Source organism: Harpegnathos saltator, unplaced genomic scaffold (assembly GCF_003227715.2).
Source record: "Harpegnathos saltator strain DR-91 unplaced genomic scaffold, Hsal_v8.6 scaffold275, whole genome shotgun sequence".
Classification (NCBI taxonomy): domain Eukaryota; kingdom Metazoa; phylum Arthropoda; class Insecta; order Hymenoptera; family Formicidae; genus Harpegnathos; species Harpegnathos saltator.
In genome coordinates, this window is record NW_020230067.1 from 41,824 (window position 1) to 69,622 (window position 27,799).

Consider the following 27,799-nt stretch of genomic DNA (forward strand, 5'->3'; position numbering starts at 1 on the left):
TCGAGAGAGAAAACATTACCAGACGTGGTACGGTTAATGGTGTCCCCACAGACTTTTATATACTAACTAGACCGCTGACTTCTGGCAAAACGTGTCGCAAGTGGAGGGGGTGTATTCCGCCATGATGAAGGTACCAGTACTCACACAAACAGAAATCACACGAACAGTCACTACTGAAGTCAATATCAGATATTTTAATTAAAATTTAATATACGTAGGAAAATCAAATAAAATAAAGAGAAATATGGAAAGAAATATGTAATTATTTTCTTTATTATAAGGAAACATTGTGAAATGTATATATATATATATATATATATACATATACAGGGTGTCCCATTTAACCTGACAAATCGTAATATCTGGAAAACTACATGTCGGATCAAAAAAGTGGGTAATGAACTTTGTTCGTCTCGAAGGGGGACATCCAATGATATCAAACTCGACCTCCCACCCTACTCCCGTACAGGGGGGTGGGGGTGGGGGGCAACTTTGAAATCTTAAATGGGAACCCCCATTTTTTATTGCAGATTCGGATTCTACGTCACAAAACATGTAAGTTTCGTCCGAAACTTTTTTTTTATTCGTGATAGATGGCGCTGTAATCGCAAAAAATTAGATTTTCTACAATTCTCCAGAAATGATCATTGAATTGAAAAATAAAAAAATACCTGTTCAATATTTTTAAAAATATTTTTAAAAAACATAACAGTTATTCCTCCCCATCCCCTCGGGATAGGGTGGATGGTAACGTTCAAATCTCAAATGAGAACCCACATTTTTCATTGCAGAATTAGATTTTACGTGAAGTTTTTATGGTAACAATTTTTTTCATTCGTTCATTATGCAAAATCACCCCGATGGTGAGAGGCGAGGGGACTCACCTAAAACAAGCATCTCGAAGGGAACAGAAAACTACTACGTCCTCGTCGTTGTTCCTGGGTAATGCTAAAAGTAGTTTCTCGGAAAAATTCAACGCTATCTATTGCGAATGAAAAAAATTGTTTCCATGAAAACTTCACGTAAAATCTAATTCTGCAATGAAAAATGTGGGTTCTCATTTGAGATTTGAACGTTACCATCCACCCTACCCCGAGGGGATGGGGAGGAATAACTGTTATGTTTTTTAAAAATATTTTTAAAAATATTGAACAGGTATTTTTTTATTTTTCAATTCAATGATCATTTCTGGAGAATTGTAGAAAATCTAATTTTTTGCGATTACAGCGCCATCTATCACGAATAAAAAAAAAGTTTCGGACGAAACTTACATGTTTTGTGACGTAGAATCCGAATCTGCAATAAAAAATGGGGGTTCCCATTTAAGATTTCAAAGTTGTCCCCCACCCCCACCCCCCGGGAGTAGGGTGGGAGGTCGAGTTTGATATCGTTGGATGTCCCCCTTCGAGGCGAACAAATTTCATTACCCACTTTTTTTGATCCGATATGTAGCTTCCCAGATATTACAATTTGTCAGGTAAAATGGGACACCCTGTGTATATATATATATATATATATATATGTATATATATATAAATATATACGTGTGTGTGTAAAGTTTACTTAATTTATTAACTATTTTCACATATTTATATATGCCAAAAAAGGAAAAATTGATATAAATTCAGATGAGATTAAATAAAAAAGATCATATATGTAATGAAGTAGAACCTTTTATATTTAGGCTTAGAGCAGGAGGAGTCGCGTTAATAAAGCTACCGCCGGAATTAGTACCGATGGAAGGGGCACAAGAGTTTAGTTACGCACCTGAAAAAAGGAACAAGAGAGTATTAGAATCGCGCGAACATTTACAGCAAGCCGCGAAAAAGCGTAAAATACAGGCGGATAAATACGGAATAGCGCAGAAATATAGAGTAGGAACAAAGGTATGGCGCAAGACGCATAAAATCAGTTCGTCAGCACACAAAAAGACGAGAAAACTGTTCTGTACTTGTTTTTTATTTTTAAACATTATTTCATAACATGTATTTCAACATTGCATATATAAAATATATATATACGTAACATGAACATATATTATACTTATCAGTCAATATTAATGCAGATTTTATTAGCTCAGTCTGCATTATTGATGTCATATTGCTTTTAAAAAATTAGGCAATAGGCCACTTCCACTTTCCATTAAGACTAACAAGCATAAACATCAATGCCTCGGTTGCGATCCTGTCTTTGGAATCCATTTTTCCCAACAGTCCCATATTTCCATAATCAGGTATGCCTACCATTTGATGCTTATAATCATCCCATATCATTTGTTTTCTAAGTGCCATGGCATCTAACACGAGATTACAATATCGATCATCTGTCGACAGTTTTCCTATCTCGGATAATATGTTTTCATGGAAGCCAGGCTCTGCATCAACTGACAATAGTAGTTTTCTCAAAGTTGATGGAGCAGGTAATCTGAACATTTTCCTGGAAAATATGTAATATTTTACTAAAAAAATATATATATAGAGTTTACACTAATAACGAACATTAACATTATTTCATTGTAACATATACAAGATGCAATTATTAAGCAATAAAAATATGATCCCATTTTATATTAAAATTGCAGCATTTTTTCAACTTCACATCAACAATTTGCTTCACTACAGTTTTTTTCTATGAATAACAGTAACAAATTATTTTTTCATAAATACATGTAATATCAACAATGCAATAAATATAAAATCAAGTTTTATTACCATTCACCAGTTACAAGTTAATTAAATATTTAACTTTAAAAATTTTTAAATTTAACATCTAGTTAAATTGCACACCATGCAAAATTTTATAAAAAGAGTTTAAAAATATTTTATAATAATATGAACTATTTGTATTGAAGAACAGAACAGAATATTGAAGAAGAAACGAGTTAAAAATAGAAAATGTTAATAATTAGTTATTTTTTTATGAAAAACAGGTTATTTAATAAAATAGAACTTATGTTCATGCAGCATACAATGTTCTAAGAACATCTCAAAAAACATACTTAGAATCTTGGAACATCATTAAGACGTTTGTAGAAAGTATCTGTGTTGTTTTAATGTATCTGTAACGGACAATAAGGACATTAAAAAAGAAAGGAAAAAGAAAACCTATTACCTACAAAATGCATAACCTTTTGGTGATGAAAAATAAAAAAAATAAAAAGGATAAAGCAAACTCTTTCACCTCGTCTGTATAACGTTCACCTTTACTTTTGCGCTTCTGGTTTTTTACTTCATTTTGCATAATTTCGAACATAACACCACCAAAGTGTTCTTTTAGTAATTGCGAACTGTCATTATCCATGATTTACTTTTGTTGTAATTCATTAAGCATTGTTTCCATTGAACTAATATTTTTATCACGTCTCTGCAACTTCCATTTCAATGTTCTATTTTCATTTTGTAATTTCTTTAAATTTTTAGATTGAACCGTCTCCTCAATAGATGTTTCTTCCTCTGAGTCTGTATTTGTTGAGTTGTTTCTAATACTTTGTGTATCGGATATAATGGAATATTCTCCTGGTTTCATTTCAACAGCTATCTGTTTTGTATTCAGGTGTATAACTCCTTTTTTGATAGGTGTATATGATAATTCCATTAAATGTGTTCTTTATAGCAGCTTCGTTATCAATATAATTATGATCAATACTGTCAGTCAAGATACTGGTTTTACTATTTTCAATATTGAAAACTTCTTTTACATTTAACAATGTATTACACTGCTCATTTTCTTCATTATTTGAAGACTGACCTCTTGGCACCGCATCTGGACGTAAAATTACACGAGTATATCCCATACCTGCTATATCATTTCTGCTTAAATGCAAACTACATATTTTGCTGTTCTTAGTCGGCTTCCAATTTGGCGGGCCAACCTCTGCTTTATTTTTCAATAAAATTTCTTCTTTAGACAAATTCATAACATTACTTATTAATGTTTTATTTGAACTGTTTAGTTGGCTATTCGTTGAAATAATGGAACCAGTATAGGGAGAGTTGCATGATGTATAATTTTGTACATGCTTTGTGAGTTTAGTTTTTTCATCATTCAATTTACCAGTCAAATCACCTGAATATAACTCGGAATCTGAAGATACCATCATAGAATCATCTGGTACGTCCTTACTTGAAGTTAGACCAAAAAGTCAACTGCTTAATCTTCATCATCAGAATTCGTTTCAGTACATATTTTATTTATGACTATCTTTTCTGCTTTAGAATTATTAATCTGACTTGTACTAGATTGTTTTTATATTTTTGTTTGATGAATACTTGGTTTCATTAGTGTATTTTTAACAACTTGAGGTATTAGAGTATTATTATGCTTTGTTGTTTCTGCTTTTAGTGGTACTCAGATGGAAAAGAGTCCACAGCCTTTCTAAAATGATAAAAAAATTCACTTAAAATTTACTACATATACACACACACACACGCACAGACACACACAGATATACATAAACAAATCAGTAAACTTTTTTCAGAAGTTTTCTAAAACTTACTACTGATGATTGTATAGTTTGATTCTTTGGTTTCATACTTTCTTTCTCAATATCCTTAAATTAATTCAATATGTTAAAGGCACGTAAAAATTTCTTAAACGTAACCGTAAAGTCGCAAGTCTCCAACACGTACCATCATATGGAGCAACGCAAGTAAAAATTCGTAAACGTAAGGGCCAGAGCACAGACTTCTGCATAACGCATAATATACAACCATAGACGTATAATAAATAGACCGCGCGTTCAGCGAAGGAGGCGTTCTATATTCGAAAGAGACAACATGCTTTCGTTGAGCAATCTATCGCTTTCTAACGATGCGTGGTGGTAAAATGTGGGTAAAGCAGTCTTCCGTGACAGGGGAAACAGAAGTAGGAGAATATAGAGAAAGGGGAATTGTGAAAGGCAAAGAGAAGAAAATACGTCTGATATAAATACACGCATATGGAAAAATGACGATTTTTTGTATGGAAATATGATGAATATGGACATATGACGATGGGTATAATTACATACCGGTAGAAAATAATCTGTTTGTCACTTTTATATGCATTACTGCAGTATACACAACAATATAGACTCATTGTGTTACGATTATACTTTTTGTGTTATGATTATACTATTATGAGTAAATACATTTTATAATCTTTAATGTCAATCGTCTTGTTTACATACGCTTTGTTTCACGAAAAGAAAGAGAACCGGAGACATAATTGGTCTGTTCTTTTCAGCTGAACTGCGGAACTAGTGCAATAAATTAGAATGAGACAACTATATTTTTTCTCACTTTAACTTATTGCACCAGTTCAGTAGTGCAGCTAAAAAGAACAGACCAAATATTCCACTCTAAACAGGCGGAGGTAAAAAGCCTAAAATCAAAGAATCGCAAACTGCCTCCACGTTTTTAATTGGCTGTACTATATGACGTCAGAATACGTCATGTTTGCGAGGAAAAATCGTACAGTTCGCTAGCTGTCTGCTAGATAAGAAGGTTGCGAGGTTATTTTACATTAGAATGTGAAGGCAGAAAAATAAGAGTGTGTCTATCATAGAATACAAAGTAAATGGATTTTATATTAAATCTTTTGAAACATGTTTCTAATGTAAATACATTGTCTAGAAAACTTGCTGGAATTTGAACATAACCTTTTACAAACTTGTTTTATTGTATTGCCTTAAAGAGATTTGATGGCTATTTACTGTTGCATGAAACATTTATAAGAATAATTTCAAATTATGTAATTACTTTATTATTTTTGCAGTATTTGTAGTTATGTTGCGGTGTTTAAATATTGATTTGCATCATGGTACGAGTATGTAGTGCAAATAATTGTTCAAATAAATATAGTACTGGGATAAAGTTCAGGAGGTGCCCTTGTATTCCTCATCTGCGGCAACAATAGTTAGAAAAATTAAACAGAAGTACTATGGGAAATGAATTTTGTCTTTGTGAGGTATGAATGCAATTATAAAATTATAAAATAGTTGTTTCCTTTAGAAAGTATATATATTTAGATGTTATGTCATAAGATTTTGTTTTATGGTTCTTATCTTATATTGCAGGAACATTTCAGCAGAGAAGATTTACAAACAAATACTCGAAGCCTTATTCCTACAATTTTTGCAACTGCTCAAATACTTGTAGGAATGTCAAACCTTTGCAGGTCAATAATAAAACTTTTAATCCTTTAGAAGATCATCCAGGACTACCAAAACATCTACAGAATAGGAACAAAAAGACAAGTAATAAAGAGAATGAAAAACTTTGCATCAAAAGCGGACGTCCAAAAAAAGAATGTATACATGAGACACAATGTCCCATAGCCTTAAGAAGACAGATCGTTTCATCTTTGGTTCCTCGACCAACTGCGATAGAGTCCACTTCTCAAAGAAATGTATCTTCTAGCTATATGCATTGTAATAATCAGTCGAGTCATAATGTAACACATTGTGATACGAATATGAATGTGGACCTTACTGAATGTAAAATACCTTCCAGCATTGTGCAATACGATAATCAGTCGAGTCATAATATAGAAGTAACATCTTGTGATACGAATATGAATAGAGACCTTGACGAATGTCAAGTACCTTCTAGCATTATGCACTGTGATAATCAGTCGAGTCATAAGATAGGAGTAACACATTGTAGTGCAAATATGAATGTGATTCTTAGAGAATGTAAGGTACCATTGATAGCAAGTAAGATGAGTGAAATCCAAACAACAACTGATTTTAACCAAAGTATTAATAATAATAATCAAAGTACAAATAATAATACTGGTCTAAGTGCAATAGCGGAACTACGGGACTTTAGTCAAAGTAATAACATTCATACATTGACAAACTCCATATATGAAAATGTTGAACAATGTGGGAAATCTAAAAGTAATGTTAATTCAAAGAGTAGCATTGTGATAAGTACCACAAGATATAGCAGAAATTCGGAGTGTGAATCTATTAATAACAATATAATATTGAGAAACATGACTGGACCTGATAATTATATAATATTTGATAATACAATACCTGATAATTCTACAATACCTGATAATTCTATAATAGAAGGAAGTCCCAGTCCTAATCCTAGTATTGTAAACAGTTGTATGACATATAATACCAGTACCGTAGAATGTAAAAATTATTTTATTCAAAATTGTCGGAAACCTATGCTGAAACAATCCAAAATTCTATCTATTGATATTCAACCTACATTGAATCCATCTTTGAAACTTGATAGTATTTTACAGCAAAACCGTGTCCTGAAAAGAAAAGTTGACAGTTTACATAAATTAGCTACATATTGGCAGAAAAAGTTATCATCTTTTAAGAACAAATTGTCTTCTCGTTTTGGGGAGGATCAGCTTAATGCTCTATGTTTGAGTTCGAGTCGCGGCAGTAAATGGACAAATAAGACATTACAAATCGCTTTACAGTTGCATTTTGCATCTGGCACGACTGGATATCAATTACAGTCACAGCTACAAATGCCTTTGCCGTCTGTTTGTCTTCTTCAATCTAAACTTCAACATGTACAGTTCTCGCCTGGTTTGTTGCATGACATTTTTAAGCTTCTTCATAAAAAAATAAGCTCAATGAAAACTATAAACAAAGACTGCGTTCTTGTTTTTGACGAGATGGCAATTCAGAAGAAAATTGATTACAATCCAGGAACCAAGTCATACATAGGTTGATGTACTATATCAGGAGCAAAACCAAAAGTAACTTCACAGTTAAAGCTTCAATATCCTGATCCTGATACAAGAGAGAAATGGCGGACTGAGGTATCCCTATCAATGCTAAAGGAAAAGGCAAGTAAAATCATGGTGTGGATCTTAGGAGGACTAGCTGTCCGGTGGAAACAACCAGTAGCCTATGATTTCACTGGAAATTCTTTTTTTCTGAAGCAGTCAAAGATCGCTGTCTAGAAATTGTACGTGAGTCGTACAAAGTGGGAATAACAGTTCGTGTTCTGACTTGCGACATGGGTAATCGTAATGTATGGAAAGCCCTGGGAATAGAAGTGGGTCCGCAGATACTGAATAACAGCTTCTGCCATCCATGTGTTGAAGGTCAGAAAATGTTTGTTATGGCTGATGTTGTGCACGCTTTTAAAAATTTCAAAGAAATGCTGACAAACAATAAAGTTATACATCTTCCTGATCGAATTGTTGAAGACCAAGGTCTGCCTTCTTCAGCAGTAAAAGTGGCTCATATTTTTGCCCTAATTGATTATCAAAGTGGAGATATGTGGCGAATGACTCCAAAATTAAAGAGGAGTGATGTGCAATGCAATCATTTTGACAAGATGAAGTTAAATGTCGCGAGACGAGTCATTAATCATCGTACTGCTGCTAGCTTGTTTAATATCGCTTTTATGGAAGGAGGTGACCCTGAAATGGTTACAACAGCTTGGATGGTGCTATTAATGCATGAATGGTTCCGTTATGTCACTTGCAGATCCCTCTTATCTGCTTTAAGTAAAAAAAATACAGAGGCTTATGAACAAGCTATTACTATTCTTAAACTGACAATGGATGTGTTCTAACATATGTATATATCAGGAGGTTGGAAACCTGTACAGACTGCAATTAAAATTTCGACTAAGACTATTTTAGATCTTGCTGAATTGTGCCTGAATGAACTTGGTTATGACTTTCTGTTTACTGGTCGACTTACTCAAGATATCATTGAAAATCTTTTCTCTGTCATAAGGTATCGCAGACCAACACCTACACCACTTCAAGTAACGCAACGGCTAAGACAAACTACTATTTCAATGCTTTTGAGAGAAGTACCTGGAAGTAGTTATGACTTTGAGACAGAGGGAGAAATACTTATTAATATCTTTGATGAGTTGAAATTTGCTGCTTTGGATACTGCTTTGAATAACAATGGAGATTGGCCAAGAGACTTCATAATTCTACCTTTCACAGTACCATAAAAAGAAAATAAAGTGCTGTACAGAGTAGCAGGCTATGTGGTTCATCAAGTTTTTACAGTTACAAAGTTAGACTTAATTTATTCTACATGTTCTTCAGCTGTACTTCATAAGGGTCCTCAGGCTCATCCAGAAAGTGAATTTACTCGCCAAACAAACTATGCAAATTGTTCTCAAGTAGAAGTTTCCGATGAAATTTTCACTCTGATCGTGAAAGCAGAAGAATGTTTTAGAGATGTTGAGCACGTCATCACATTTGTCCGTAAAAATGCAGACATATTTTTGACAAATATAATGAAGGAGTTTCCAAATTTGTATGTTTCCGCTATACCAAAGTGTCACAATCTTGCAACAGCTATTCTGAAGAGATTCATTCAAATGCGACTAAAAATTTTCACTGGTCATGAAGAACGAAAAGAATCCGGTTCAGAATTTGGTAGTTTCAGCATGGGCTCGCGTTTGTTAGGCAAAAGCATGAAATAAAACTTTATTATTAGTCTAAAACTATTATTAGTCAGCAGAGACTTCCAACGATATTGAGTAAAGTAATTCTGTTTTTATTTTTAGTATGTTAGTCTAATTCTTGTCACAAGAAATTTCTATTGAATGCAATAACCCAGATAGAACACAGTGTTAGCAAAATATTTTAGAGATATAGATGTGAAATATTATATAAATATTGTAATGTTCGAGATTCTCAGATATGAAAAAGATTATAATAAATATCTAAAAATATTTAAGAAAACCATTTTTCATAAATATTTTTATGAAACAACTTATGACTTATAAATCGATTTATAAAACATATTTTGCAGACATATTTTTACATATTTATTATAATTGTTTTCATAGCAGAGAATGTTGAACATTACAATAACTATAAAATATTTGATCTATATTTCTAAAATATTTTGTAAATATTATGTGCTGTCTGGGAACCTATATTTTAGTAATAGCAATAATAATATAATGTAATTATTAAAAGATAATTATGTTCAATACAATTATTATAATATATAATATAATTGTTATAATATATAATTATTATAACTATTTTCAATAAAACTTATGTTCGTTCTCAAACGATTATGTAAATTTATTTCAATTTTATTTGAATAATCACACTAATACATTTACGAGATTCAGATATTAGTTTCGAACTTCGCGCGAAGGGACGCCATGTTTGCGAGGAAAAAGATTCCCCTGCCTAGCAGACAGTTTGCGGCTCTTTGATTTTAGGCTCTTTAGGCGGAGGGGCCAAATATCACGCATCGTTAGAAAGAGACAGACTGCTCTACGAAAACATGCTACCTCTTTCTAATATTGAACATGGGCAAACAAAGGAAACGTTGCGAATGCGCGGTCTATATATTATATGTCTACACTCGTGAACTAAAAGGTATGTGCACCGATTTTTTGTTGACTTCGGAACGCGCTCCAACTTGGAGAAAGACAACCACTGCTTCATATGTCAGCGCTGTTACTTATTACAAGAGCAAAAGAATGGCATATACGGGTGTCGAATAAGTAGTGATTGTGGCGTAGACACAAATGTCTTGGAGACTTTGAGTTATAATTGAAGAAATGGAGAAAACAAATAGTGATTGTGAATAAAAGTGGCAAAAGGCTTCATAAAATTTGTAAAACAGCATATTAAAGGAGAGTATTAATTGTCTAACAATATTTTAAGTGAAAAATATTTTTAAATTTGAGTGTAAGTTAAAAAAGTTATAAACCATAATTTCTTTAATGTTAATAAATTTGTCATCGACGTTGAATGAATATATATATAATGCTATTATTTCCATAGATGAGGAATTATATTATTGTGTTCAGTAGAAGTAAGCAGCAGACCAAGTTGAGTGATATGAGTATCTTGTTAAAAAAATATCACTCGACTTAGTCTGCTGCTTATTTTTTATGAGCGCAATAACATAATTTTCCACCTATGTAAATGATAGCATTACATACATATTCATTTAACGTCGATGGCAAATTTATAGCTATAAAATTATTAACATTAAAGAAATTATGGTTTATAACTTTTTTAACTTACACTCAAATTTAAAAATATTGTTCACTTAAAATATTGTTAGACAATTAATACTCTCCTTTAATATGCTGTTTTACAAATTTTATGAAGCCTTTTGCCACTTTTATTCACAATCACTATTTGGTTTCTTCATTTTTTCAATTATAACTCAAAGTCTCCAAGACATTTGTGTCTACGCCACAATCACTACTTATTTGACACTCGTTTATGCCATCCTTCTGCTCTCGTAATAAATGACAGCGTTGACGTATGAAGCAGTGGTTGTCTTTCTCCTCAAGTTGGAGCGCGTTCCGAAGTCAACAAAAAATCGGTGCACTTACCTTTTAGTTCACGAGTGTACACAACACATAAGAGAATTAAGCCCTAAACACAATGCCAGGCAACAGGCAATAAAAATAAAAATAGACCAATCACAATCGATTATTACAAGAATAATCTATTGTGATTGGTCTATTTTTATTCTTATTGCCTGTTGCCTGGCATTGTGTTTAGGGCTTCAATCAATCAGAGTTCTTCATTTCTGTCCTGAGGAGGGAAATGAAGAAAACTAATTGGTTTATTCTCTTATATGTTATGTATTATGTGTTATACAAAAGCCTGTGCTTTTGCCCTAAAGGCTCGTCTACATTAGCTGTAAGGCCTGGTACATAATGCAAAAGCATAGAGAATAGGAATAGGGAATAACACAGGCAATAGAAATACTCAGATTTCGCCTTACGAGCAACCGTGCATCGATGCATAATAGACATAGACACAGGTAACAGGAACAGAATTTCCGACGCGTTGGATTTTTGTTCCTTATTCCCTATTCCTGACCAATCACAGAGAGACAGTTCGTGTATGGAGAGGCTACGTATTTTCATGGACATTGGAGGTTATCTTTATTCGTAAATAATTTGATCTGTGCAAACATTATGAGAGAAGTGTATAATCACGAATATTCCCGAAAAAGAACAGTCGACAGCTCGCAGGAGACAGACGATATGGAAAAAGAAAACGAGGATGATTTCATAAATATAGAATATTATACGCAGAATGAAAAAATAGGCAATGAACTACTGATAGATCTAGTAAGATCTCGACCATTTCTTTATGACAAAAATTTGAAAGAATATCATAATCCAAACACGAAAGAAAATGCATGGACAGTAATACACGATATTTACTGTGGTAAAAATATTTTTATATATTTATTGGTAGTGACAGAAAATTATATGATATATATTTAATACATTTTCCCTATTAAAATTTCCTTTTACCTAAATCTAATTCTATTTTTGTATATGTTTCGTGTAGCATTGGATTGCCAAACATGTTGGGTTCGTCTCCGCCAATGATTTAGTAAAGAAAGGCAGCAGCAAGAACTAGAAACTAGAAATGAAGCAGGAAACCTACCAGACAAAAATGGCCTCTATTCGACCACTTAAATTTTTGGGGCAATTCGTCTTTCAGAGAAAGTTTGTTTCATTTTTTCATTACAAGATTAATTATAGGCTCAGTCAATACAGAGTATCTGTTATATTACACACGTTATAATAGACTTATTTTTTTTTACTGCATTACTGTACTAATTTTTGATGATGCCAATGAATTTACCAGTTTCTTCTAATTTCTTGTCTGCAACTGATTTTGTATTTTTGTGTAATGTACACTTTGACTATTTGACAAAATGACCATTTGGCAAAATAATCTCATCATATTTTTCAATATTTCATTTTATCTATATCTATACTGTAATTATCATGATTTCAGAAGTATGAGTAATGTTGATCCAACATTTAATATCTTAGCAAATCAGCCTCGAAATGTGCAATACTATAATTACCAAAATGACAACGTTAAGGTACGAAAGATTATTATTTTTAAATAAATAACGTATACTGTTATAATACATTTAACCATTTGTCTTGTAGTAACAGTATTAGTACAAGATATTATCATAACAGGATTTGCACATTGCCTATTTCATAATTTATAATGTAATTATTTCATATATGTATAATGTAATTATTGCAAATTCAAATTCAAATGTATTCAGCAGAATATTATAGTGTGTAACTGTAGTAAATTAATACTTAATTTCAAAACCAGTTATATGTTTGTAGATAACAATCTTATATGCAATTTTATATGAAAGATTTATTAACCTCATTTACATTTATTGATTTCTAGTTCATGGATTGTCATAAAGAATCGCCATCTGATTGGACTCCAATTACCTTGTGCAATAACAATCTATCTGAAAATACGTTGGTGATTATTTTAGATTCAAAACATACATACTGCTAAAATACATACTGCCAAAGTATATTTTAACAATATAATAATCCTATTTTATATAAAAGGCAATAACTTCACAGGTTTCTTTTATTATTTTATGAGCAGTAGACACTCCTACTCTATAAGCGAGAGCTAATTACAATACTTGGTCGCCACTAGCCAGATATCTATGATAAAATTGTTTAAATAATAATGAATATTATACTTTATTATTATTATAATATATTATTAGAATAACACATCTATCTTACCTAAATGTAATCACAAGCCGTTGTTCCGGACAAATTGGTTCTTGTAAACTGTTTTTCTGTAGATAAGGTCGCACCATTTCCAGTAATTCATAAAATGTTTCGACATCCATTCGTGTATATCGAAAGAAAAGATCACAATCTTCCTTCAATTACGCAAAAAGGGTTGTAAAATCACCATATTCTTTTCGTCTTGTGTTTATGGGTCGCACCCACCATCTCCTATTGATCCAACGCTTACGTTTTCTTCTTTTCCAAATGGCATATAATCCAAATATTTGCACATGAACCAGAAATAGCATAAAATTATCTTTGTCCTATAAAAAAAGTGAATAAATATTATGATGTATATAACACAAAAAATGCATAATTAAATATTTTGTTCATGTTGATCTATGTTATATTTGCGACTTTAATGATTGCAGAAAGTAATTCCCTTTACTTAAATCTCGTCTGACAAAAACCGAAATTAAATAATAAAACATTTTAATTCGGTTTCAATATTATTGTAGGCAGATTTTCGTTCAGCACATGCGCACAAGCACAACAGCAGATGATTGGTTAACATAGGAGCAATTGTGTTTCAGTCATAGACATATAATATATAGACCGCGCTTTCGCAACGTTTCCTTTGTCTGCACATGTTCAATATTAGAAAGAGGTAGCATGCTTTCGTAGAGCAGTCTGTCTCTTTCTAACGATGCGTGGTAAGGTATTTGGCGGCCTCCGCCTGTTTAGAGTGGAGTGTTAAGCTCTAAACACAATGCCAGGCAATAGGCAATAAGAATAAAAATAGACCAATCACAATCGATTATTACAAGAATAATCTACTGTGATTGGTCTATTTTTATTCTTATTGCCTGTTGCCTGGCATTGTGTTTAGGGCTTCATGTTTCCGGTTCTCCTTCTTTTCGTAAAACAAAGCATATGTAAACAAGACGATTGACATTAAAGATTATAAAACGTATTTATTCATAATAGTATAATCATAACACAAAAAGTATAATCGTAACACAATGAGTCTATATTGTTGTGTATGCCGCAGTAATGCATATAAAAGTTACAAACAGATTATTTTCCACCGGTATGTAATTATACTCATCGTCATATGTCCATATTCATCATATTTCCATACAAAATCGTCATTTTTCCATATGCGTGTATTAATATCAGACGTATTTTCTTCTCTTTGCCTTTCACAATTCCCCTTTCTCTATATTCTCCTACTTCTGTTTCCCCTGTCACGGAAAACTGCTTTACCCACATTTTACCACCACGCATCGTTAGAAAGCGATAGATTGCTCAACGAAAGCATGTTGTCTCTTTCGAATATAGAATGCCCCCTCCACTGAACGCACAGTCTGTTTATTATACGTCTATGGTTTCAGTATTATACAGGTTTCTATTTCATGTTCCCATTCCCTGTTCCTATTTCCTGTGCCTTTGCATTGTGTACTAGGCCTTAAGGCCTATCCAGACAAACTTGCATAAGCGCGTAACGCATATGCATAAGGAAATTACATACTAATCGTATGTTTAATACAAAAAATATTTTTTTACTACATGGATCATAATTGGTCAATTTCCTTATGCATATGCGTTACGCGCTTATGCAAGTTTGTCTGGATAAGCCTAAGGGTCAGAACACAGACCTGCAAAATTAGATACATTTAAAAACATTTTATAGTTCTCAAATTTATACATAACCTCTTACCATTTATTTGACATCTTTAATGTAATGACATCTGATGACATATATATTTATATAACACTATTAATATTTTAATATATAATAATTTATAAATAAAATATTTTACTCCAAATATCCTACCACACATATACATTTGTTAATACGATATTTCTTGTACATTTCGCGCATTTATGGTTTATAGCCAATCATTGTTTTACAAGTATTTTATAGCCAATCATCTGTGCGGCACCACATGTACCACGTGACTATAGTCTCCCCGCCGCGCAACGGCTTCACTCCCCTCACCTAAAGCTCGGGTTATCGCTTCGTTCCCCTATTCCTATGTCCATGGATCGAATATACCAAAATTTGCGGCATCAAAGTAATTCACCGAAACATCTGATCGTAGTTCGCCAAAATATTTGTGATCTTACAAGGTTATGCGGATTTTTCGTGCGGTCCAATACCGCGGGTGTCACCGATATTTACGATAGTGGCGAAATATATCGAAGACACGCGCAAACACCTGATGACGGTTTCGTTAAATTATGACGAGTCTTCGGTATCGCACTGTTTGCTTCATTTTGGTTCTTTCTACTTTAATTCACGTCAAAGTGGACGCGCGGGATATTTCGAAAACTCAGGTAATTACATAAATGGGTATATTTATATTTTAGTGTATAAAAGAGAAAATTCAAAATTTTAAGAGCTAGGCTCTTATGTTTATTATTTCTTGGTAATTATACAAAATAATCCTTCCTCATTTCCAATATCGACGAAAAAATACTTAATTGACGTGTTTTTGTAAGACAAACAACTTTTCTGTTTGAAAAAAATTGTCGCCTGCTTTGTGGAGCGAGATATTAATTGTTAAAGTTGACAGCAATTTAGGTTAGGAAATCTGTCACGGAGGTGACAGATAATAAAAAATAAATTTTCACTTTACTAAAAAGATGAGTCTGCAATATATTAAAAATAGATACAGAAAAGATTAGCAAGGCCCCTATGCAAGGAAGGATGGATCATGAATCGAAAGCGGAAGAATCATAGCATATGCTATTTTGTTATGTAACAAGAGGAACAAGATCAGTTCTGCATAATAAGATACCACATACATTTTTAATATATTGTAGACTCATCTTTTTAGTAAGGCAAAAAATAAAAAAAAAAATAAGAGAAGTGGCAGACATAACTGAAATAGTAAATGTAAATGAGATAATATAAAAATGACATAGAAATAAAAATAAATATATAAAATATATCTCAAACATCAATAAAAATATAAGTATATAAAAATATAAACATAAAATACATAAATATAAAACATTTTAATTGATTTTTTAATTGTATCTAATTGTATTTAATTATATATAATTATATTTTGATTATATCCATTCTTAGTACATTGTACACTCATCTTTTTAGTAAGGCAAAGATTTCTTTTTTATTTGTCACCTCCGTGACAGATTTCCTAACCTAAGTTGCCATCAACTTTAACAATTAATATCTTGCTCCACAAGGCAGAACGACGACTTTTTCATGTAGAAAAGTTGTTTGTCTTACAAAAACACGTCGATTAAGTATTTTTTTGTCAATATTAGAGGTGAGGAAGGTATTCTATATAATTACCTATTTCTTTCATGATATCAACAAGTTGATATTACATACTTTCTTATTTGATATCATATATAAGTTATTTATTTTTTATAAGAACAGAAACTATCCCTATACACAAAACTTTATTTTACTTTATATAAATTTATTATATAAATAGAGGTATATGGAAAAAATAAATCTGATTTCTATATTGCAGCATTTTTCTGATACAAAATTTAATTCAAATGAATATTTGGAATATCCTGACAATGAAGAGGTAGATAGAGAAGCCTTGGAACAATTGGATCAAACGCAACACTCAAAAGATACCTATTTGACAGATGGTGAGCTTATTAATCATCCTGATAAACAAGAATCGATAGTTCCAAATATCTTGGACAAAAGTAGGTATTCATTGATTTACATAAAGAAATGTAATTTATATCTTGTTATGTTTCTTATACTGTTGTCAGATATAGTATGGGATCGACAATGGGCTGCACAATTGAATCTTACTCAAGTGTCAGCTATTTCCATGGATCCAAGCGGCAATATTGTTATATTTCACAGAGGGGAACGAGTTTGGGGATTTGATACTTTCGATAATGCAAATAGGTTTAATCCTATTAATGGGCCAATAGCACAAAACACGATTATACTTTTAGACAAAAGCGGAAAGATAGTATTAGAATGGGGCAAGAATATGTTTTATCTTCCTCATGGTCTAACTATCGATCAGTTTGGAAATTATTGGATTACTGATGTAGCAATGCATCAAGTATTCAAGTTTGACGCTCAAAACATAGAAAAGCATATGGATAAATTGAAACGCGCACAATTTAGCACGGAAACAAGCATGTCTGACCGTTATGCCAATGTATTATTCGAAAATAGCATACTAAAACCATCCATAACTCTGGGAGTGGCTTTTGAGCCTGGAAACGACGAGATCAGATTTTGTAAGCCGACTGCTGTTGCTGTACATACCAATGGTGACTTTTTCGTCAGCGACGGATATTGCAATTCTAGGATAATCAAGTTTAATAAGAAGGGACAACGGATTTTACACTGGGGACGACACTGGGGTGCTGGGGGTAATAATAAAAACGAAATCGACATCAACGAGATGTCACCTAGCTAGATTCTGGATTAAAGCTGAATTCATTTCAGGACCTGTCTACTCGCAATTACCACCGGCGAACGCATTTGTCGTCCCACATGCTTTAGCATTAGCGAGCGCATTGAATTATATTTACGTTGCTGACAGAGAAAACGGCCGAGTCTCGTGTTTCTTTGCCAGCAACGGTACATTCCACAAAGAATATAGGCATCCCGTTATCGGTACAAAAATCTATAGTGTTGCTTACGCTCGAGAAAAATTATACCTAGTCAATGGACCCGATCCGTATACGCTACATCCTGTACCAGTACGAGGTTTCGTGCTTGACATCCATTCTGGGAAAGTACTCTCAATATTTGCACCTAAGGAAAACATGATCAATCCACACGATCTCTACGTGACGGAAGATGGTGCCGAAATATATGTAGTTGAACTAAATAATCACAAAGTTTACAGATTTTTACAAGGTATATAATGATGTTAATCGCGCACCTAATATTTCTACTTTACCAAATTATACGTAAGAATTTGTTAAAATATATCCGTATCTAAATATACGTAACTTTTTATATAGGTGTAAATGATTCTACGCATTCTGAGAATTTAGTGTCTACCAATCACCGTCGACCTAAGATTTTAATACATCCTGACACTAAAGATGCAGATACTGAGAAAAGTAATATGACAAAAATGATTCTAGGTCTTGGTTCACTGGCCATTTCTTTTCTTATAATATGCGTCGCAATTGCTGCTATTGTAGCAAGATGCCAAAAAAGAGGTAGAGCAGATTATGACGAAACGACATTTGAATTATTTAAGCTAGTTGAATAGGAAGTATTCGCTTGGCTGTTTACTTCTCGTTATAACATTGATATTATGCATGAGTTAATTTAATTCCTGGATATATCTATTAGTAGTAATTTAATAAATTTTCCTTTTTTCCTGTTTATTAAAACATTTAACAAGAGTGAACTATAGAAAAAATTCAAAGCATGCAATATAATCATACAATGTATAATATTGTACAATATATAATATATGTACAATGTATAATATATGTACAATATAACAGGAAAAAAAGAATAATGTCTTTACTGTAATTTAAAGCTATAGTGACCATATTTTAAGACCATATTTATCTACCATATTTTGTAGTTGCAAATGTGCTTAGAGATAATTTTTTTTATTTATTTCTCTTTGACTGAATGACAGTAATTACTTTTAAACTTTTATATTTACAAACTCATCAGTAATGATAAATCTATGTTGTTCCTATAATCAAATATTCATATTGTATTCATTTATTTGAAATAATTTGTTTTAACCATACTTGGTCTTGATCTCATATATGCACTATAGTTAGGAAGTGTCATATACTTTCTATGCATTTCTTTTACTTATATATGTAAATATTGTTTAAAGTTTGTTTTAAAGATATATTTTGCTGTACAGTGAACTTTGTTAGATCTCATCATTATAAATTATCAAAAAGACAATATACAGTACAGTGCATATTGTATATTATATTTCATAATTTATAATATATAGCATCTTGACTGCTTTTTCAATCTCTTTTATGTTACCTATGTTTTTAAAATTATATTTATTATACACAAATATACTTTTTAGTTTAATATTTTTAATTTTTTGCACCTCTCCTTCCTCCTATCCTCTTTGTATACTTTGTATATTGCTTGTATCTATAGAGCGAGTGTAATCTTTTGGTTATTTTCAATATTAATATTAATGTTATAATATACAGGGTGGCCCACGTAAAGTGTTACAAGTCCATAACTTTAAAAATATTTATCAAATAAAAAAATTGTTCATAAGGAAGTTTCATGTATTTGAGAGGTCTCTCTAACTACATAAATGTAAAGTCGCCCCCGCTTCCCCTTTAAAGGGGGACGGGGGTAACTTCATAATTTTAAATGAAACTCCCTATAAAATGTTGCATATTCGTCTATGATCTGTATTTACGTTTTCCGATAAATGTGTTTATTTATGTTTCTTTTGGTTAACATCAAGTATGTACTCTAAGGTTTTTTTCGTTTTTGTTGTATCACGAACGCAACTTTGTGTCAATGGAGTTCAATCATGAATGAAATCGCTAAAGGTTTAAATGCTTATAACTTTTGATAGAAGCATTTTCCAAACAAATGTTTCAGATAAAATTTACTTGTTTTTTCCCGTAGAATCCAAATATGCAACATTTTATAGGGGGTTCCATTTAAAATTATGAAGTTACCCCCGTTCCCCTTTAAAGGGAAAGCTGGGACGACTTTATATTTATGTAGTTAAAGAGGCCTCTCGAATACATGAAACTTCCTTATGAACAATTTTTTTATTTGATAAATATTTTTAAAGTTATGGGCTTGTAACACTTTACGTGGGCCACCCTGTATATATACAGGATGGTTTAAAAGTCGGATACGGCTAATTATCTCTGAAAATAGCGGTCCTGTAGGAAAATGTTTCAGACAAAAGTTGTAGGGTTTTAAATAACGCATTACTTCTATCTAGCAATGCTTCTATCAAAAGCAATATTATCATGACCTTCAAGAGTATTGTCAAGGTCATATAAAAATCACTTTGAATTTTTTAATTGGAAATCCTCATTTTTTATTACATACTCTTATAGCTTATTTCGAGAGCTTTCCAAAATATTATATTTAAGTTATTTTTCATGAAGTATTTTCCGAGTTATAAGACTTAAATGTTACAGTACCGCTGGTATTAGTATTATCCAAGGTGAAGGTTGCACGGTCGGATTTACACTTCTGTGTGTGTATTGTGTGTATGTGTATATGCGTACGTGTGAGGGGGGGACCCCATCGAAACCTAGCCCGGAGCCTGAAGTGGGGAAAGCAGCAGCGAAGTGTGAGCTCTGCTAATAGCAAAACATCTTATCTGTTATCCTGAGTTATCCCAATTGAGCTTAGCGTACCGATTGTATGAATTACATTACATATCGTGACAAACCTCCTCTTTCCTTAAACGTTTTGTCAGTAGTTGGAAATTCTCACAAAAATTATATTTCCGTGTAATAATACGAAGTATTAAATAATCTTAATTTCTTTTAAAAGATTTGTGAAATTTTAACAATCGGTATATACAACACGTATGCATACGCACACACAATATACACAACAGAAGTGTAAATCCGACTGTGCAACCTCCACGCGGTACATGTTGGGTAATGCTAATGCCGGCGGTACTGTAATATTCAAGCCTCATAATTGGGAAAGTACTTCATGAAAAATAACTTAAATATAATGTTTTGGAAAGATCTCGAGATAAACTATAAGAGTATGTAATAAAAGATGAAGATTTCCAATTAAAAAATTCAAAATGATTTTTATCTGACCTCTTCAAGGTCATAATAATATTGCTATTTAATGCGTTACTTAAAACCCTACAACTTTTTACCTGAAACATTTTCCTACAGAACCGCTACTTTCAGAGATAATTAGCCATTTCCAGACTTTTAAACCATCCCGTATATATGTGTATATATATATATATATATATATCTAATGTCATAATATATAATGAAATTTTGACACATCATACAGCTAAGAAAATACTGTTGTAGAAAGCATAAAATATGTAGTTAAATAATCATGACGTTGACTTGCATTTGAGGAATTTAGCTACGCATATGATTCAAAATGACGAATCGTATAAGAATTTTAACAGTTACGCGAGGTGAATCGTGGAGGTTGGACGCTTTCTGCGTATGAGACCGAGCAAATATATGCTTATATTTTGATTCGAACAGGATGTTTACTCACCATGCGGAAAAGGATGCGTTGGGAAGCGGAGAGACGGGAGAATTTCAAGCTATCTAGCCTGCTGGAAAATCGTCGTGGTCGGAGTTTCAAATTTTTGGAGAAGCGGCCAAATACTCGGGATTTCAATAAGCTGAGTACAGAGCCGGAAACCTCAGAGGACGAGCGTCCCGAGAACAGCCTTGCGAAGGTAATTTAAGACATGTAGCGCAAATACCGAAATATCGCGTCAGTATTACCGAACCGAACAACAAATTTACACCCGTACGCTCGCCGACGTCCGACATGATCGCGAAATGGGCGCGAATTGTATTTTCATTTGAAGTTTGGACGCCAACGCCGACGATAGCCGAGTGCGACCGACGATAAGTCGCGAACATTCCAGCGCTTCGGCTTACTTACGAACGCACGTATAGGGTGAGTTGTTTGACATTACCACTTGGTGTAACATTTACCATGAAAGATTTTAGCGAAGAAATACTAGAAATAGATGAAGAGATGCCGTATAAAAGCAAATCAAGCCGTAACCGCAAACCGAAATTAGATACATTGATCAAATTGCAATAGAGTCACATTCGTTGTAGTTTTACTGAGCCTTATGTTCGTAACTGTTATATATATATATATATATACATATATATATATATATATATATATATAAGAGAGATATATATTATTTATATACATAATTGGATTTTTCCATAGATAATTTAATTCTAATTAATAAATAATTTAATTCTTTTCTCTCTCCTTTCGTTTTTTTGAATGTTTGATAATCCATAATCAATAATCCCTTGTACTTTATCAAATAAACAGATAAGTCGAGAAATACAAGAAATAAATCAGAACGCTTTTTAGATAACAATAATAATTAGATGACAACAAGTCGATTGAAATGGTAATGTTAAAAGCTTGGACCGTATATACATTTTATAATAATCATGCACATTTTTTCGCTCGATCGTTAGTACGAGAGCATTTACATTTTGGAGCAATGTTTTCCTGAATTAATAAAAATCTAATCTTATACGAGACATCGTGCGTAAAAGTGAGACTTATCTGGAATGAAGAAAATTAGGTTAAAATCTCTTTAGTAATACCTCGTACAAGCATTCATCTTCATTTACCCTTAAAAATAGAAAAGAGAAAAATATAAAAATATATTCGCTCTGATATTTATCGATCACTTATGTGTGATCACTTATTTAAGCAAAATTAGTACACTGTAAGAAATAATATGTTAAATTTTACATATTTCATGTGTCTCAAATTATCCATTCTCATTTATGTGTTAATTTAACATATAACAAATATATTAAAAAATAACATGCATAATATGTAAAAAATTAACACAAAAATTTAACATTTGAATGCTGTCAATAATCATAGTTTGTGTTAAATCGACATACAATGAACAATTGGGAAAAGTAATGATTTATGATTTGATGAAATGAAAATGTTAGATTGACATAATCTATGTGTTAAAAATCCAATCTTTATATACCAAAAATGTTAGTTGAGAATAGTTAATCTTAACTTAACACATGACTGTTATAATGAGGAAAGTAACACATTTTACAGATGTTGACTTTAACATATAAAATATGTCACAGCAAGAATTTATGCATTTACATATAAATTGTGTTATTTTAACACTTGGAAATGTTATTTTAACACTTGAAAATAGTTAATCTTAATTTAACACAAGAAAGTCTAAGTAACACAACAACGATATGTTAAATTAACACATGACTGTAACAAAAAATTTAACACAAAACTTTCTACACATAAAACATTTTAACAAAAGTACGAAACGTTTTTAATTAGAAGAGAGAACATCTACAAAACAGAACATCTACAGAAAATTAGATTTAATCGATTGAACACGTGAACATATAAATAAGCGCAGCTATAAAAAGCAGCGGACTCATCGATTACTTCCAGGCGAGGAAACAAGTTCGATGAACGCATTTGTCCCAATCCGTAGTCGTATTTACGGAAGTTCATGTAAATAACTTGCTTGATGACAATATGCCGCGAATGTTTCCAGTTGCACATAGTTTGCAGCGTACATACGTACGTCACGCGCAAAGCTTTCAAGTTAAAGCTCGATTAAGGATATTCTTCGCATTCGCCCTTCTCTCAAACAAAGGCTGCTCCTATCACACCGATAAGGGATAATACAACACGATAATATTACACGAACAATGTCTTCGCGCACGTTGCGGCACACCCTCATTGAGTCGCACTTCATTCGATCAATTATTTCCTGTTTTGCATTATATTACTTACATGTAATATGTTGCGTCAACATATCATTACGGAATGGACACTGACAGAAAATCTGAAGGGACACGATTGCTCGAACGTAGGACCTTATCCCGAAAAAACTATTTTTCACCTAAATTTATCTGGCATATATATGTATATCTCTCTAACGTCTACATGCGATGTATGTCACTGATACTTGAACTATTGAATTCATCCGCGAGAAAGACTGCATGTATACATACGTCGTTACCGCAAAAGTCGAATTCATTTGTAACTCTGTCGATAGAGCGCTCGTGTTAATTTAATACAATCGTTATCTTTATATCTCCGTCGTAGCATATTCTACAAGCCCGTGAATAAATTACACGCTCAATCCTACTTCCGCTTTGTAAGTTAAATCGATATATCGCATAGATATAATGTTAATTTTTAATAGCTTTGTAACCCATTGTAACACACAATGAAACAATACATTCTCTCTGTACAATGTAAGGAGGCGTATATATATATATATATATAAAATCTATGTATCTACATAAATATGAAAATGTATATTTTCAAATAAAAATTGAGTGTTTGTACTATCCTACTGTACGTATATTATTCCGATTATTAAACAATACCGGGACTCGCTTAGAAACATTTCGGGTGAAAACGGGAAATAATCGGGGGTAGGAAAGGGAGATGCACGGAGAACGAGGGAAAAATCGGCCGATATTTTGGTAATGATTTATTTTACACACTTAGTTGACCCCTATACACAACTATACAACGATGAAAATTAAAATTCTGCCTATTTTACCGCTAATCAAGGTCATTGACGATAATGATTTGTGATAAAGATGCGATAAAGTCAGTCGATTCTCTCCCGATTCGCGCGAATCTGAAGAATCGGGTGACCTCTGCGTGACTGTACGATTCGACCGAATTAACATCGACGCAAAAACGATTAAACGTACAATTAGCAGAGCTCGTGGTATGTTACAAATCACCTGTATGGAGCGATGCCCGCACTCGTCGCAAATCAAAAAAAGAAAGAGGGCACGCGAACTTCTCCCTGCTCACTGGAAGATTTATCTATACACATATGATAAATAAAATAAATACAGAAATTGTGTTTCTCGCTTAAAATGGGAGGTATTATATAATCATCAAGGACACCAATCAGAGCTCTCAGAATTCACCATCTGAATCCGATCTGAGAACAAAGCGAAACGAGACAAGTTGGCTGCGCGGGCATAAATTGGCGTATCATTAGTGTGTGTGTGTGTGTGTGTGTGTGTGTGTGTGTGTGTGTGTGTGTGTGTATGAGGGGAAGAAAGAGAGAGAGAGAGAGAGAGAGAGAGAGAGAGAGAGAGAGAGAGAGAGAGAGAGAGATCGGAGGCAATATGAAATATTCATCACATTCTTGATTCATAAAGTCTAAATGCTTAATTATATACTTTGCATCCCTGACATTTAACTTCGAAATTTATTAAATGTCATTTCGGAAATCAATGGTCGATTACATCAGCCCTCATATGTGTGCGTATGTGTGTGCTGTGTGTTAAAAATTGTTGACAAAACGTAAATTTCCATCCGATCTCACACATTTCCGCTTTATTCCTCAGAAATATCCACGCAAGAATAACCAAACGTTGAACGTCAGAATTCTGGAGCAAAGAATTAGTTTTCGACTAGTCGACGCGATTAATCCTGATGCGGGAATCTCCGTCTAGCTTACCACAAACACGCCAATTTACTCGCGCAGCAACGGGACGAAACTCTCTCACCGAGTACAGTAGCTCTCTCTCTTTGCGCGCTAAAAAGAACGCAGACTCAACAACGAGGTATTGCACGAAGCATTCGAAAATAAGGAACCACAAACACTCCGATGAACATCATAAGGTCTTCCGCCCCAGGACGACAGGACGAAATCGTGAGGGGCGGCGCCACCGCGACGCGCGCCACCGCGTTTTTTTGTACATTAAAAATCGTATACATTCGTAGTAATACACTGACAATTGCCTATCTGTTATTCCATATTTATCGTTAGGTTCACCTAGGTCTACCGTAAATTCGTAACTAGAATAGTCGACTCTTCGCGGTCGCTCGCAAATCTACCACCGGTACCGCTCGGAATATCTCGTGTGCGGGCCGACGTCGCCGTCGAAAAAATGGACGGCCGACCCAAAATATATCACAATGTCCATGTATACTCGCATTCGATCGTAATGTTGATGTCATCATACTCATTATACTTTATTATTATTAATATTACTATTATTAATATTAATATTAGTATTATTGTTATCGTTGTCGTTATTATTATAGTTGTAATAATTATCATTATTACTATCATTATTATTGTAATTATTATTGTTATTGTTATTATTATTATTATTATTATTATTATTATTATTATTATTATTATTATTATTATTATTAGACGTATGTTTTATTTACAGAGCCTTACGTTTCGATGACAACAACGGAACAATGTGTGTATACTTATAGTGTACGGGATGGTGACGTGAATTTACGTTAAATCGCGTGCCTTCTCATCACCGTGAGAAGAGAAACACCCATCTCCGAGAAAATCCAAATTACGCATCTCGTTACGCGACGAACGACGCCGCTCTATTTATCTCGGATTCGTCGAGGAAAGCTGAAACTTCCTCCGTGTAGACTGCGAAAGGGAAATTATCGTACAATAAGTTAATAAAGTGCGCCGCGTATCTCTACCCAAGCGAGATTTCACGTAACCACGCTTGCGTTGTAACGCAAAGTCAAGACGAGAAAGACTAGGTTTCCTTTCTTATTTTTTTCTTCTTTCTTTTTTTTCTTTGCGCGTATTAACATATAGTTCCCCTCGTTCGGCGACAGAATCTTTGAGCGATCGTTGCTTCGGGATTGTATTCAACGTTGGAAGAGAAGTAGGAACGACAATTTCTTTTCAGTTGCGCACAACTTTGCAAAGTCCCAAGTTTTCGACGTTTTTTTTTTTACAGGAATTTTTTCTCTAATTGACGGTACATATTGTAAGGAAATTAACGTTTGCCCTGCACAGAAATTCAGAAAGTAATTCTAATCTCTTGTCAGACACACATACACACGCACATATACACGCACGCACGCACGCACGCACGCACACACGCAAATACGCCTACAAACATGAGGTAAGGAGCTATACTTCCGAAAGTGACGAAAGCCTCTGGTTGTTCCAACCAGTCGACGAATACACAATGTAAGGATTCTGCCGCCGTGAGGCGAGGACTCTCGGGAACTCTGTACCCGCGCAAAACTCAAGACGCCGTTATTCGATGGAAATCATAACAAACGTCAAAAAATATCCGTAAAAAAATATCGTTTTGAAGCAAACGACTACTTGCGCGTACAGCCTCGTTAAACACTATTTGCGATGCGAATTGCAAGCTGAACAGCCTGTGAACGAGAGCAGCCGACAGCTCCGTCGCGCTTACGCGATTCGACAGCAATGGTAATTGCAATAATAATCCATAATAGTATCCTATCACGTCAATATTTTTACTATATTTACAATGCCGTGTGTGTATATATATATGTGTGTGTATATATATGCGTGTGTGTATATGTACACACACACACACATATGTACATATATTATATATATATATATATATATATGTATAATACTAAGATAACTTGTCGTATACATCTCGTTGCACCTCGCCGCGACTTCCGCTTTGATCTCGGCACGGCTCAGGGCGCGACGTGTATTTTCGCCGCGTTCGATAATGTCGTACGAGCGGCGCTCGCCTGAGAGGAAACATGTGCAAATGAAGATCACGTGGCGGAA

The 27,799-nt window shown here is 33.3% G+C and overlaps 3 protein-coding genes and 1 long non-coding RNA gene across 7 annotated transcripts; 2 read left to right on the forward strand and 2 right to left on the reverse strand.

The window, feature by feature from the left end:
• Positions 1-1,897: 1,897 nt before the first annotated feature.
• LOC109503911 (uncharacterized) lies at positions 1,898-4,927 on the reverse strand. Of its 3 annotated transcripts, none has more exons than XR_003113006.1 (5): positions 4,496-4,927; positions 4,066-4,374; positions 3,201-3,762; positions 2,999-3,058; positions 1,898-2,436 (listed from the first exon to the last, which is right to left on the reverse strand). XR_003113006.1 is itself a non-coding variant. In XM_025299407.1 (2 exons), the coding sequence occupies exon 2, from the start codon at positions 4,097-4,099 to the stop codon at positions 3,527-3,529; it is 573 nt and encodes a 190-aa protein (XP_025155192.1). In that variant the 5' UTR covers positions 4,100-4,374; positions 4,496-4,927; the 3' UTR covers positions 3,185-3,526. The 3 variants fall into 3 exon arrangements, 1 of the variants encoding a protein (XP_025155192.1); XR_003113005.1 differs by having other exon boundaries at positions 1,899-2,436; positions 3,181-3,762; XM_025299407.1 differs by lacking the exons at positions 1,898-2,436; positions 2,999-3,058 and having other exon boundaries at positions 3,185-4,374.
• A 640-nt stretch (positions 4,928-5,567) lies between these two features.
• LOC112588716 (uncharacterized protein DDB_G0288805-like) lies at positions 5,568-7,802 on the forward strand. The gene is made up of 4 exons (XM_025299426.1): positions 5,568-5,595; positions 5,755-5,946; positions 6,056-7,540; positions 7,664-7,802. The coding sequence occupies exons 3-4, from the start codon at positions 6,403-6,405 to the stop codon at positions 7,684-7,686; spliced, it is 1,161 nt and encodes a 386-aa protein (XP_025155211.1). The 5' UTR covers positions 5,568-5,595; positions 5,755-5,946; positions 6,056-6,402; the 3' UTR covers positions 7,687-7,802.
• Positions 7,803-13,129: 5,327 nt separating this feature from the next.
• On the reverse strand, positions 13,130-14,204 carry LOC112588715 (uncharacterized). Its single transcript, XR_003113012.1, has 3 exons — positions 13,957-14,204; positions 13,518-13,831; positions 13,130-13,225 (listed from the first exon to the last, which is right to left on the reverse strand). It is a non-coding gene; the product is annotated as an uncharacterized LOC112588715 (long non-coding RNA).
• Positions 14,205-15,491: 1,287 nt separating this feature from the next.
• LOC105191264 (peptidyl-alpha-hydroxyglycine alpha-amidating lyase 1) lies at positions 15,492-22,313 on the forward strand. Of its 2 annotated transcripts, none has more exons than XM_011154541.3 (6): positions 15,492-15,848; positions 17,018-17,204; positions 17,274-17,894; positions 17,971-18,387; positions 18,495-18,698; positions 21,702-22,313. In XM_011154541.3, the coding sequence occupies exons 1-6, from the start codon at positions 15,753-15,755 to the stop codon at positions 21,908-21,910; spliced, it is 1,734 nt and encodes a 577-aa protein (XP_011152843.1). In that variant the 5' UTR covers positions 15,492-15,752; the 3' UTR covers positions 21,911-22,313. The 2 variants fall into 2 exon arrangements, with proteins under 2 accessions (XP_011152843.1, XP_011152844.1); XM_011154542.3 differs by having other exon boundaries at positions 15,493-15,848; positions 17,018-17,144.
• Positions 22,314-27,799: the final 5,486 nt, after the last annotated feature.

Coding starts and splice junctions, on each gene's coding strand:
- LOC109503911 (XM_025299407.1), bottom strand. CDS start 4,099: ATGATGGTATCTTCAGATTCCGAGTTATATTCAGGTGATTTGACTGGT.
- LOC112588716 (XM_025299426.1), top strand. CDS start 6,403: ATGCATTGTAATAATCAGTCGAGTCATAATGTAACACATTGTGATACG. Junction 7,541..7,663: donor ACATGTACAGTTCTCGCCTG/GTTTGTTGCATG, acceptor ATTACAATCCAG/GAACCAAGTCATACATAGGT.
- LOC105191264 (XM_011154541.3), top strand. CDS start 15,753: ATGACGAGTCTTCGGTATCGCACTGTTTGCTTCATTTTGGTTCTTTCT. Junction 17,205..17,273: donor TCCAAATATCTTGGACAAAA/GTAGGTATTCAT, acceptor TACTGTTGTCAG/ATATAGTATGGGATCGACAA. Junction 18,699..21,701: donor AGCAAGATGCCAAAAAAGAG/GTAGAGCAGATT, acceptor TGATTCGAACAG/GATGTTTACTCACCATGCGG.